At 32.6% G+C, this 14,254-nt stretch overlaps 1 protein-coding gene across 1 annotated transcript in view; it reads right to left on the bottom strand.

Annotated features, from left to right (window-relative positions):
- CCDC178 (coiled-coil domain containing 178) overlaps positions 1–14,254 on the bottom strand; it is a 370,122-nt gene that overhangs the window by 231,414 nt on the left and 124,454 nt on the right. Inside the window, exons 13-17 of the mRNA XM_029217904.1 lie at positions 13,570–13,632; positions 12,262–12,423; positions 10,592–10,705; positions 5,528–5,673; positions 2,383–2,542 (exon numbers count right to left, since the gene is read on the bottom strand). Of these exons, the coding sequence (XP_029073737.1) occupies positions 2,383–2,542; positions 5,528–5,673; positions 10,592–10,705; positions 12,262–12,423; positions 13,570–13,632 (645 nt within the window). The remainder of the gene's footprint in view (positions 1–2,382; positions 2,543–5,527; positions 5,674–10,591; positions 10,706–12,261; positions 12,424–13,569; positions 13,633–14,254) is intronic.

Here is a 14,254-nt window from a genome sequence, read left to right as displayed (position 1 = left end):
AGAGAGAGAGAGAGAGAGAGAGAGAGAGAGAGAGAGAGAGAGAGATATTCAGCTTCTGCGTACAGCATGAATATTTGCTGAAGTATCAGTCTGATGCGGTATGGAAAGAATCTTTGAAATGCTACTGCTTTTAGCCACTATCATGCATGTGGACAGAAAAATTACACCCAAAAAAGCATACATTCATCCATTTAATCATTCATTCAGTCATTCAATGATTTTTTTTGAGACCCTCCCTTGTGCCAGCCATAGTTCTGAGCTTTTAGGATACAGAGGGGAATGTGGCAGAAAATTTCCTGTCTTCGTAAAGAATACATTATTATAGCAGGATTAGTCAGACAGCAAAGAAGTAAAAACGAATGAACAAAGCAAGTTCAAATAGAGATTGGTGCTAAGAAAAAAACCCGAGACTGTGTGATGTGTTCGAATGGCTGGATGTAGGTACACTTTGGGATGGGAAAGCAGAGACAGCTTAGGGATGAAAAGAAATACAGCTCTCAATTACTGAGAGGCTAGTTATACAGGATTTTTCCCCTTCATCTCTCTGCTGATGACCATATTTTGTCATTTCACTAATTATTATGGTTCCATTAAAGTGTTGAAATGCTGCTCAGTAAATGATTCCTGAAATCCCAGTGTCCTCAGCACCAGTACAATTGGAAAATGTGGTAGAATTCAAACAAATAATTCCACTGCTGTGATAAAATATGAGGTGGGGAATGATGCTTAACTCAGTAAGTAACTTAAAGCTTCTTGTTTTGAGAGCTGCCTTTGACTTTAAGCTTCCCCAGTCCATCAAACCTCCAGGAACTCCTCCAAGAGGAGGCAACATTTGTTGCCACTAGATGGCACCAGTTAATTTCATATTTTTAAGACAAAAAACACAAAAACCCAACATACCTTTTTCTATGTAAAAGCCACATTTAACAGGGAAAAATGTTACTTGGCACTATTATTAATAAAAGTATTGTTCTTTTATTAATAATTTTCTTATAGGAGGGATCACAGCAATAGTATTATAGATGGTATGTTCATTCACTCACATACATGTCTATTCGATGTATATTTGTTCCAAATAATCTTTTTGAAAATGTGTTAGCAATGTCTTTGAAATGTTAAAAGGAAAAAAGGGAATTGAATTTATTGAATACATATCATAATTGAATATATAAATATCAGAATCAAAAATATCTGATAAAAGTATATTATGATAATATATAATTTTTAAAGTTTTGTAGGAAATAGTTTTAATAAAATACAGTAGAGTTGTTTATTTTTTATTATTTTTACTTCATTTTAATTTTTTTATTGAAGTACAGTTGATAAAATGTTGTGTTAGTTTCAGGTGTATAGCAAAGTGATTCAGATATATGTATATATATCTATGTGTATATATATATATTTTTTTCAGATTCTTTTTCCTTATAGGTTATTACAAAATATTGAGTATCGTTCCCTGTGCTATACAGTAGGTCCTTGTTGGTTATCTATGTTATATATAGTAGTGTGTATATGTTAATCTCAAACTCCTAATTTATCTCCCCCCCTTTCCCCTTTGGTAACCATAAATTTGTTTTCTATGCATACTCTTTAGAATTTTTAAATTTCATATCAAAACAACATTCTGCAGTATTTTGAATTAATTTTATACTTCCTATAACTTTCTTGCTAATTTGTTTCCATCATTCCTAGGGGTTGTTTATTTTTGAGAAGTAATTTCTGTTGCATTTCAAGTAATAGTAATATTTATAAATATATTTTTTAAAACTATGGTATCTATTATGTCAATTAAATGTAACAACTCTTATGAAATGTAAAATGGGATGTGAATCACTTAGCTAAATGTATATCATTTAGTCATATATCAAAAAATTTAATATGTATAGCTTTATAAAACTTAATAAAACTTCAGATCTAAAAAGACACATTTTACCATATGATCTCCTTGTTTCTGACTAGTTACTGTTCAATTAAAACATATGCAAGTGTAAAATAACCTCATTTTTTAAAAAGAAGTGGCTAGTAAACATTCAAATTATGTTTATTCAGAAACAAAACTATTTTCACATTTCCTGTTAAAAACGTAAAAATGGCTCTGAATAACCTGCCATCAGTAGACTTTGAAATAAAAGTACAGTGACAAAATGAGAGTGCACATAAAATGCACTGAAAAGAATGCATACAGCATTCATATGCTGTATGAATATAATTATAGGAAATTAAAAAAATGAAACATTGCATGTTTATTATGCTAACATATTTATTTAAAAAATCTAAACATCTTTGCTACTTCAGTATGAAAAATGAGTGCATCAAACTAGCTGTTAATTTGACTATCACTATATTTCCTTCATTCTAAAACAGTCCAAAAATAATACTCACCTTAACATTTGATAGATTTCTTTGCCTCATGGTAAAGAGTGTTCTGTATCTCTGTTCTTCCTCATAGATTCTCTCTTCACAGGCTTTTTTCTCATTTATGAGATGATCAAACACAGCTTGTGCATGTTCCTTTTTCTCTCTCATGGCTATAAACTGGTCCCTATGACAAAATAAAGAATTGCATTTGCCATTAATCAATTCACATTTAATTTTCTAATGTGCATTTATGATACATTTTAAAATACCCAATATTGAAAAATCTTAGACTGAATGGCTATGCAAAAATTCCCTAGTCCTTTTCATAGGCCTGTCTCCATGAGCTACATCTAAATGATCCAGGTGGAAGACAATCTCTGGAGATTTAGCGGATTCTCTTGGCTGCCTACCCAGTGTGCCTCTGTTTTGTTGTCATTCCAGAAGAATTCCCCCTCCATGCAGCATATAACTCCAAGGGTACATTCTGATTAGATTAAGCCAACCAGCAAGAGGCTAATTATTCACCACTAAACATATATTAAGACAGTGCAATAAGATGAAAGGCAAGAGCCAAATTCCATGTAGAAGGGGCTCAATTCACTAAATGTGAACAAGGAGTCCTGTTTTCAAATTTGCTGACAACAGCCATAGTGGAGAGAAAGAAACAAAAAATGAGTACCATGTGCTGAGCTGCTGAATCAACAAACCCTGCAGCCTACCCTACCTAGAGGCCTCCTGTTACATAAGATAATACGTTTCACTATTGTTTAAGCTGGTGTTTGAGTGTGTGTGTGTGTGTGTGTGTGTGCCCTAGCGTGTGTATATGTGCCCTTGTGTATTTTGTCATTTGCAACTAAGTACATCCAGACACAGAAGTAAAATTATTTTTATGGTGAAATCAGTAGTTATATTAGGAACTATACTAGTAGAAAAAGCATCAAAAAGTGGTTAAAACAATACTGCAAAAATAAATACGCTTTAGAAATAACTGCCAGACTTGATCAGTAACCCAGAATCTAGAATAAGCAGAGCTGCAAAAGCTCAGCACAGTCTTATGTTATCCACATTCATTTTCATCTCTACTGGTATGGAAAATTGAATCATTTGCACAGTTAGTTATAAAGGCAGCAGGACTAAAATTTTTGGGGGGCTAAAATGTTAAAGTGCTTTGAATATAATATCTCATTTAATACAACAACCACCCTATGAAAGAATAATTATTTCAGCCATCTAACAGATGAAAAAGCTAAACTTCGGTATTATTAGCTTGTGTAAGCTAATTAGTAAATGACAGAACCAGAATTCAAATCCAGTTCCGACTACCTCTATTTGATTCAGCAGCTCAACTCAAAGTACTCATTTTTTCCCTCTCTCTCTACTATGGCTGCTATCAGGAAATTTGAAAACATGACTCTAGCCACACTTTTTAGATGGGTGTCTCTCCTTTTAAATGAAATAAAGTCCTTCCCTTTCATCTGTCTTGCCTCTGTTTTTTCCACTTCATCACTCGTACTAACAACATCCATAATTCTTATGAGATGTCCTATGTAAGCACTCACTAACATCAACATTGACACTAGGTGAAAGTATCAGTAGATTATTCCTAGTACAGTTAATCTTCAGTAATCTTCCGTTCCAGTCCTAGTTTAGGGAGTCAATATGCACAGTCAAAAGAGTACACACTTTGGAACAGGACAAACCTAAGCTGGAGTAGCTCTACCACTAATTAGCAGTGCAATCTTAATCATTTAATTTCCCTGAGGCTCTGTTTCTCTGGCATTCATGTAGGAATGTTATGACAGGATTTAAGAATTCACTGTGAGAACTGGATGAGATAGGTGCTTAGACTGCCCACAAAACGCCTGGCACACTAGGAAGTCAATCAATCTTAGCTTTAAATCTTACTTGACACTGTCCATCATCACTGTTAATAGATTTGTAAATGATACACAGTGTCAGCTATTCTTTTTCTCCTCTTCCAGGGCAAAGGCAGAGTTTGATCAAGTTTAGGGATGGAATGGATTCACTGGGACACGGTGACTGTTCTTGCCTGAAAAGCAACATAATCTAGGCACAGGATGGAAGAAAACGTAAGAATTGAAATGGTAAGAATCCTGGAAAAAAAAATTCATCAGCTCCTGAACAAAATATAAGTTTAGTGTAAATTATATAATTTCAGGCTTATCCCTTTGAGCCCCCAAATATTCTTACAGATATTAAACAATATGGATACATATCTTTCAAAGTAATATCAGGTAATATCTTCCCTGATATTCTGTATATGATTCAGTAATTTTCAGGTAAAGCTGTATGATCATTTTGAAAGTAAATTTTGTAATAAACTTAAATAAAAAATAAAATCGTGTTGTAATAGCTAAACAAATCCTTGTTGAGTTCATTGACTTGACTCCATTAAGATACATGGTATTAGATTGTGCATAACTATTTTTCTGACACTTTATCCCTCAAGTGTTATGATTTTGCTAATACTGTATTAGCCTTCTATATTTAAATCAGACCATCATTCCTAAATGTGACCAATGCATAATCCTCCAGTAGTCCTCCAAATCCTGTTCTCAATGTATTATAAAATAGGAAATACTCAATAGGAAGAGTATGTAAGTTCTAAGTGGGGGTCTATGGATACAGTAAGAGTCTTAAAGCATGATTATTCTCAAAGTGAAAGGCCTTTGTCAGGTATGCCCCAGACTAATGAGGGGACTGTATAAGAGGCTTTTGAAGACAATTAATGTGAATAAATTACATGAGGTTTTATAGAATTTCTAAACTCTTACCTCAAAACTGTTATCAAAAAAGGCTGGGTGAAAAAATATATATTATTAACCATGTCATATAAGTGAAAAATGCTGAAATTAGTGGGAGAGGTTATGAATTTCATAATGAATAAAAGTTCTTATGCTTGGAAAAGGAGAAACATTAGCAGTTATTACAATAAGAATAAACCCAGAGGAGCAATGAAAAATGACAGCAATTTATGATTATGTTTTTAAACCAAAATTATCAAATATCACATGTATATTTCACATCAAATCATGATAGAAAATATGGATCATTTGAAGAATAAATTTTAAACATGGAAATTTGATCACATCTCTTTTATAAATGATATATTAAGCATTTAATATTTTGATAAATTTTAAGTACTTACTTTAAACAGTCAAGTGTGTGGTCAAAAACATTCTTTTCCTTTTGTTTTTCTTCTAAGTCTTTATTCAATTGATTTATTTTTGCATGATAAATACTTGTTTTACTTTTAGTGGTCTCTATTTCTTTAAAAGTTATTGAGCATTTATCCTGAAAAAAAAAATTCAGGAATACTTTAAGTACTAGGATTTTCAAATCCTTCCAATTTAGAAACACAAATACTTTTGGCCATGTGAACAATTAAAAGCAAATAGTAATCTCTTATCAATATAAGTAACAACTTAGGTTTGTGTTCTCTTCTCTTACATCTGATGAGGTTTTCTAAAAGATGGGTTATAACTATCTATTCTCTCTCCCCGCCCTTCCTCTCCCTCCCTCTCTACCCTGCACTAACTTGTCTCCCCTCCCACACACATACATGCACAACTGAAAGGCATGTCTCTTAAGATGCCAGCATGTGGTCATGGGTTATCAAACATGTACACTAAAGGCAGGCAAGGATATATATTGTTCTGATGTTTAAGAAAAAGGAGTCAATGTTTAATACCAGCACAATTCCCCAAGGCTGGCCAGTCCAATTCCAGATTGGATATTTGATTTTGTATCAATTTTTGCATGATCCCTTCATAACTGTTGGTGTTTATGTTGACGGATTGATTCATTGACTGGGTGACTGACTCACTGAAGGTTGTTTTTCCCCACGTCTCGCACTGCTTCTAGCTGGTGCTGCCCTCCCAGTGGATTTCACAGTCTCAATTGCTCCCGTTGCTCCTGTTTTCCTCCAGTTTTCCCCATGTGCCTTCTAATTCTTTCTCTATTCTTACAGATTTCAAGAAGAAAGAATTGCTAATCTTTCATACTTATTTTCCTATAAAAATCTTCTGTTTGTCCAAGATTTGGAAAATTGAGTACTGTATTTGAATTTTCGTATCATCCCTTCTTTTCTTTTTTTTCTGGACCTTCTGGAACTCTTCTACTAATAAATGGGGTTTTTTTGGTTGGTTGGTTTGTTTGGTACCAGAAGGTAGTTGAGATGGCTGACAAGGATTCTTCAGTGGGCCTACTAGGATATTATGTTATTTCTGGGAGAAAATTCAAGCAAACAAAAAGTGTGAGGAGGCACAAGTATGGGTAAAAATAAGTAGGAACAAGTCAGAGAGGATGGGCAATCGTGGGTACAGCACGGTATCACGAAACCTGACTTTTCGTTCAGATTCCATAACGCATGCCGTAATCTTCAATGATGATTTTCATGGGAAACTGAGATTTCAGAAGCAATGGGGTCAACAACTTAGATCATACCAGCCAATTCAGCGATGCTGAAGGTGGTGCCAGAGGATTTTACACTAAAGGAAAGAAAGAGTGCAATTCCTGCAGACAGCAGTGAAAAGCAAAAAGTGTATTTTGACACCTTTCATAGGTACCATCAGTGAGTCTTTGGTAAATGTGAGCACCATATCCCCTTCCATGGCATCAAAAATATTAGAGATGTCCCCACAGTGCGAAAAGAAATTGTTACATGGCACGTGTCAATCAAGAGTATATATCAACATCTGAATATCTTGAGTGAGCAAAAGCCTGGGGACTCTAAGAACCATTTGTGAGTCTTGATGAATGCTGAAGTGTCATTAGAGCAAATGGGAATTGAGGCATACGAACAGTACATTTACAATTCTTTGGCTTATTTTTTTCTCTAGCCTGGTGACACAGGTTTCAGCAATTTTGAGGCTTTCCACCCAAAGACAGTTTCATGTCCAGACCTGGAAGGGTCTAGGAATCTAAAATGAAGTTAATTAATATTTTACCATACAAGATTTTTTATCTCCTTATCTCAAAAATTTGAAAACCATATATTTTATAAATATTAGATAATAAAAATTATATTCAGATTCTAAATTATTTATTTCAGATATTTTTAATATTTATTTAAGATTTAATAAATACTTTTATGTTATCTAAATACAATATGTCCAGATTCCACACTTAAGATTTAACTTGGGGTTAAACATAAAATTCAGTAATACTGTTTAGCTTGGCCCATGACTGAAATGCTTACACACAGTAAAAGATAAAATTATTTGTCTAACTTAGGTTCTTAGAAGGTAGAAATGCTGCTGTAGTGTTGTTTATATACCAGTCAACATAATGAGGACTTAATAAATACTATTAATGATGTTTGCAAGTTTCTTCAGGATGGGGTTCCATAGCATGACACACAAGGCATTGCCCGTCTCACTAGCTTCATATATTTGCACTCTTATAACCCTTATAACTCTGGTCATACCAAAGTGCTTGCAATTCCACAAACACATAGCATTCTCACATGATCTCCTTGCTTTGCAAACACAAGGTCTGTTTCTAAAAAGCCCTTACTTCATTTCTTCAAGTTAAAATTTACATAATAATAATAATGCTAACAATAATAATGGAAACCATTTGTTGAATGCTTCCAGTGCCAATTATTCTTTTAGTCTTTTTGTGTATATCATCTCTGTTCTCTAAACATCATGGCAAGGCAAATATTCAACCTTCAATTTCTCCATTAGTAATTATCATTCTTAGACATCACCTCCTCTGAAAACTCTTCCTGGATGCCCTTGATTCAGCTGCGTTTCCTCCTTCTTGACTCTTCCCACACCATTACACGTGGCTCTGCTCACAATGTATTAAGGCTGTCTGTTTCCTTGTCTGATCCCCAGCAAGATGATGTGTTTCTTGAGTGAACCAACTTCTTCTTTTACTTCTCCAACTCCAGGAAATTCCAACAATGTTTAAGACATTTTAAGGACTCAGTAGTAATTGGAAAGACATCAATTTGAAGGACAAACAAAAGAAAATGAACCCTTCTTCTCTAACCCTCAAACTCTTAGTAACTTCTATAATACTGAGCATACACACAAAGTATTCAGCCATGTTTTTCATTGGAATTTATTTATATTTGTTAACCTTTGGAAATTTTTAGTTACTATTTTAGCAAATATTCAGATGTGGATATAAGAACTGTGGTGGCATTCCACTGCAGTCTTGAACACATGTTTTATCTTTTGTGACACGTTACAAGTAATTTGTCATCAATAACAGCAGTGTGCTGGGTTGTAAGAGCTGGCCTGAATGTTTTGTTCCTGATTTTAATGGATTTATTTTTAATGTTTCATAATTAAGTATCATGTTTGCTGGAAAATACTGGTAGACACTATAACACATGTTATTAAGGTATGGATGTTTTCATTATATATCTAGACAGTTAAGAGGTTTTTTTAAATAAATCAGTGGCTTTCAAATTTTATCAAATATTTTAGGCTAACTGTCTTTCACTTGTGTAAATGAAGTGAATTATATTAGTACACTTGTTTATGCTCAATCATCTTCACATTCTTCAAAGGACTCTTATTTTGTAAAGTATATCATTTTTAGCACGTTGTAAAATTCAATTCACTGATATATTTAAGATTTTGTCATCTATGTTCATAAGTGAGATCACCTACAGATTTCTTACTTATGCTAATATTCTTCAGTTATGGTTTCAGGGTTATACTTTTATAGAATAAATTTAGAAGCTTTCCATGCTTTCTTATGCTCTCTACCTGGTTTTGTGGGGAGGCCTATAAAGCATCTGTGCTTGTTCTTGCCGTTACTGGTAGAGTTTAGACCAGTTTTATTGTTATTGATCCATTTTTGTTATTTTTTTCTCTTCACCCAGTTTTCATCATTTGTATTTCAAAAATAAATTATATACTTCATCAAGATTTTAAAACAAATTGCTATGCAATTTCGTATATAATTATGTCTCTTTTAATTTTTATCATGGCACGTTCTTTTTGCCTTTCATAGATATGCCAAGTATTTTTAGTTCTTCTTACCAAAATAATTTATTGGTAATACCAAATTATAATGTTGGCCCATTCCATAAATTTTGCTTTATAGTTTATCATCAGTCACTTGTAATAAATGGTAATTTGTAATTCTAAATATTCCTTAACACAGAAGTAAATAAAATGTGATTTAAAAAACATTTCCAGTGGTCTACATATTTTTTCTTTCTGCTATATTTTTTGTTATTGAGTTCTGATTTTACTTCACCGAGGTCAATAAAAGTAACCTATATGATTTGACCAGTATAATGTAATGGTCAGGAGCAGAGCTTCTAGTGCCAGATACATTGAATTAACAAGCTGGGTGAAACTGAACAAGTTAATTAAAAAACAATGCATCAGATTCTTCAACTGTAGAATGCAGATAATAATAGTACACTCTTCACAGGGTTATCATGAAGATGAAATTAGTTAATAGGTCTGAGCACTTAGAACAATGCGTGACATATAAAAAACATGCAAAATATTAATATCTGTTATTATTATTATACATATTATTTTCCTTGGTAATTTTAAAAAATATTTCTTTTGTGGCCCTGTACAGGGTTAACTTTATTTAAAGGATATGATTACACCTCCATCTCATGGCCCACAAGCTGTCCACTAACAAATCATATTGGTGCTACCTTTAAAATATATCCAGAGGATAGCAAGTTAAAGACAATGGACTATCTCTACTTTCCCATATCCAATGATTCTCTAAAGTTAGAATGTTAGATGTGAGGATTTTAAGGGAGTAAATATTTCTAAGTTGGAAAAAGCCCTGAAGTCCTTTGATATATAGCCATTTGTTCATGCTGCCTACATACCAGCTTGAGGGTAACATTTAGATGTCAGATATTAACAAATGTTTCAATCTGTACATTGGTCTCATCTTCAGAATCATGGTACTATCTCAGACACTACAAATCCCTATCTCTACTTTGTAGGAAAGGTAACAGGAGGATACACTATACCAGTGGGAAAGACACTGTAAGAGAGAAAATGAAGACACAGACTCTGTGTGTGTGTGTGTGTGTGTGTGTGTGTGTGTGCGCACACACACACGCCCATGTGCATGCATGCATGCAGAATCAACTTAGTGCAACCAATTAGAAATGAGAGACATCCACCTAAAATTAAATTTGCTGGCATAGTTTTCATTGAGATGAAAAGGCTGTAAATTCAAAATTATTTTTTGACATTAAATTTCTTACCTCAGTTTTCATTAATGCATCCTGGGTTTTCTTCCCCTTTCTTTGTAATTTTTTCTTTGTTTTCTCTACATTTCTTTTAACATATTCTTTCCTCTCAATTATTTCTCCTAGTAACTAAAGGACATTTAGAAATTAAGATGTGCAACATTTACAATCCAATTATCTTGGTTTAGACCAGATAGTTCCCAAGCAACTATTTTAATAACAACAACATATATTTTGGTATAAAAGGAAAGGAATTCACCACACATGAATTACAAAAACATACTAGGATATCCATAATCCCAATATTCAATTTGAATTACCCAAGAAAATAAAAGTCTAATCAATTTTAGCTAAGTAACAAAAACTAATAAACTCACATAGAAATAAATTTTCCTCACAATATTTAAAATATTTTAACCAAAATTAAAACTCCAAATTTTCAGCAATCATTATAGAAAGTGTACGAGAACTTACTCTTTCAAGGAGTTTATGCTAAATTAATAGTTATGATTTATACACTATTAAAGAATAATAAAACAAAAATGATTACTGCACTACAAGAAGGTATAAAACAATGGCTATTATAAAATAAGAAAAGATAGAAGTTATTAATCTTTTCTGGAATTCATTATCATACTCAGATGATTAAACCAAGGCTTTGATGCAATTAATAAACTCTTATCATTAATGTAAGGAGGAGCTATTATTAAAATCATTTATATCACTAGGTGTTAGTACTGGTTATATATTCATTACATGAGCGCTAGGATAAGCATTTAGAAGCCCCAAGAAGTACACTCAGAATTTGCTGTTTCCATGGTTTATGGCATTGTACAAGTGGCTTCATGCAGGTAGGCCCAAGTTTTCTCATGTCTATGTTACAGATAAACTCTCTCTTCCCTACTTCAGAGATGCTTTGAAGACCAAAATAAACATTCGTAATAGGAAAACTTTGAAAATCACAAAGTTTTTAAAATAATGAAATTTTGAAAATTATTAAAGACTAAGAATATAAAGTTACATCATCATTTGCAAAGAAAAAAAAACCCTGTTGCCAAAATGGCCCAAATGAATATACGTACATCCTCCCTGCAGCCGAGGACAAGAATGTATAATTCCTACCACACCTTCTAATTCTCCAGAAGACTAATGATATGATGTATGCATATTTTTCTTTGGGAAGGGCTAGTAATATCAGTTACTGCCGTAAACTTGTTGTTTTGAAAATATTTTATTAACATTTGCTTTATTTTTCATCCTAGCTGTCTTAACTTCATTTACATACATCAAAAATTTACCACGAAAATGTCAAGATGCATTATATTCTATATTTGAGCAAACGTAGCTTTGGAATTTTATTAACAAGCAGTGAAGACTTTGAATTAAATTTACTACAGTGGGTAATCATACCAGATAAATCACTACTCACCCATTTGAAAACTGCTTTTCCTAAGTACTCTCTAAGATAAAGTGTTGGGTTCCAGGTAATAGCGTTAATAGTCTTGCTATATAATTCCACTGTAGATCAGTTGTGTGGTCATAAAATAGTTACTTATTTTGTCCATGCTTTTGTGTCTTCCTATGTGAAATCATAATTTTGCAAATGATAATGTAAAATCGCATAGATGATTTACTGACCTGAATATTCCTGCAAATTAGTTTCTGGATTAATTATAAATGCTTACATCAGAATGTTCTTTGTGGCAATTTCTGAGTTTTACAGCTTCTTCTTCTAGTTTAAGCAGTGGTATCTCCATTTCTGCCAGTGCTAAGGCATATATTGTTTTCTTTCTCATAAGATCCTGCTTCTCAAGTGCCTGCTCTTCTTGAAGGGAAAACAGTCTTTTCTGCCAGCAAAGATTTTTAAAATGATTCATTGTTATTAATTACCTAAACATTTATTGAGACTCTATCCTGTACTGGTCAGTAATGTCTAAAAATGAAAACAATAAATGCCACCATAAAAAAGCAATAGGTACGAATATAGCATATTTAAAAAGAAGAGAGGTAATATTACAAAAAATGAGAGGAAAAAATTTAATAGATAATAAAAATCAGATATCCTTAAGTAAGTACTGGAGGATAATAAGGTTAGATGGCACGCTAATGACAAATATTGAAATATATGTAATTCCTGCATTCTAAGACCAAATCAAACTAATAAATAAGAAGTTAATAACAAACTATTAAGCAAAAAGGATTGGAAGATTATGGAATTATTGGGCTTATCTACAGAGAGAAATAAATTAGGGAATTTGGCATTTTCAAGCATATAGAATTAGAGAGACACTGCTTTTATATGTTTGAAAATATCAAATTTCCCAATAGAAAAAAATCACAAAATTTGTGTTTGCCTCAAAGAGGAACAGAGATGCAGATAATCTCAAATAAATTTTAAAATTAACACTGTCTTAGACTGTTTTGCCTCTTGATTTTATTCTTTTTATAGTAATTTCAAATATTTATGTATTTCTGAAGGGGAGGCAGTCTACAAACATGCCAGTGTTCAGAACACCCAATCTAGGTCCCAAAGGATATGCAGGTGATAGATAAAGATTTTTTAAAAAGTAAAATTGATTTTGCTAGTTATAAGGCTTTAGTTTCAAAATCTTTATATAGAAATATAGCATGTTTTCTTTTCAGTCTTAAATAAAAGAGTCCAATTGAAAGACATTAAAAGTAAAGAAAACATGACATCATCACAAAGCAAACTAAAGAGACACTTAGGAATAAGATCCCACTGCCCTTTTACTAGGCTGGCAGAAATTCCCATTAAACCACAAAATGAGATATGTATATGAGAGGTCAGTTTCTTTATGCATGATCAGACACTGCTAGTCGTACACAGAGGGCAACTGTCATCAACTAAGGAGAGAAAACTGCTGGCTTGCAAACCAAGTAGTGAAAAGATGCCTCATTACAGGCAAATTTAAAATGCTACGTAAAATACAAATTAAAGGAAGAATAAAATATTGAAACCAAATTGGGATTACCTGAATCATCATTCCATTAGCCACTTCACCTCGAGTGAGTTTTTTCAGGAATTCTTCTCTGCCCTATATATTATCAAATTTTTTAAAAAGGAGGTTTTATTTATAGAATATCAAGAAACATTTTAGAACTGCCAACATAAAATGCATTTTACTTAGGTTAAAACGAAGAGTAAACTGCTCATTACAAATTGAGTGTTATAATTTTTTATAAATAAACCTAATGTTATCTGAGGCAAAATTAGCAAGTGCTACAAGATCAGGAAATAGAATACAGAATTTCCATTCAATTTAGTTTGTATTTTATAATCCTGAACTAAAATACCGAAGTAGGAAAATCAAAAGGGAAAAACTAGATAGTCTTCAATCCCTCTTTTTAAAAACTATCTGTTTGTTTTTAATACTATTTTCCAGAATGAACGTATTCAATTTTGAAGGCAAGGTAAATTCAAGTTTAAAGTTTGCAAAATATGATCAGATTCTCCATTTGGCTAGAAAAATTTCTCTTTTTTTTTCCTTTCTTATTTTAAAAAAATCATTCTTGCAAGTTAGTGGGCAAAAAATATGTGGAAAAATCTTCTCTTTTGCTACTTGGATAGAGAGTCTTAAATTCTTCATAGTTGTACTTTATATCATCACAAAAGCAGATTTGGAAATAACTCAAAAATTTCCTTCTGCTTTTAGAATT

This window comes from Monodon monoceros, unplaced genomic scaffold (assembly GCF_005190385.1).
Source record: "Monodon monoceros isolate NGI ecotype Baffin Bay Population unplaced genomic scaffold, NGI_Narwhal_1 Super_Scaffold_1, whole genome shotgun sequence".
Lineage (NCBI taxonomy): Eukaryota > Metazoa > Chordata > Mammalia > Artiodactyla > Monodontidae > Monodon > Monodon monoceros.
This window is presented reverse-complemented; position numbering and strand designations above follow the sequence as displayed.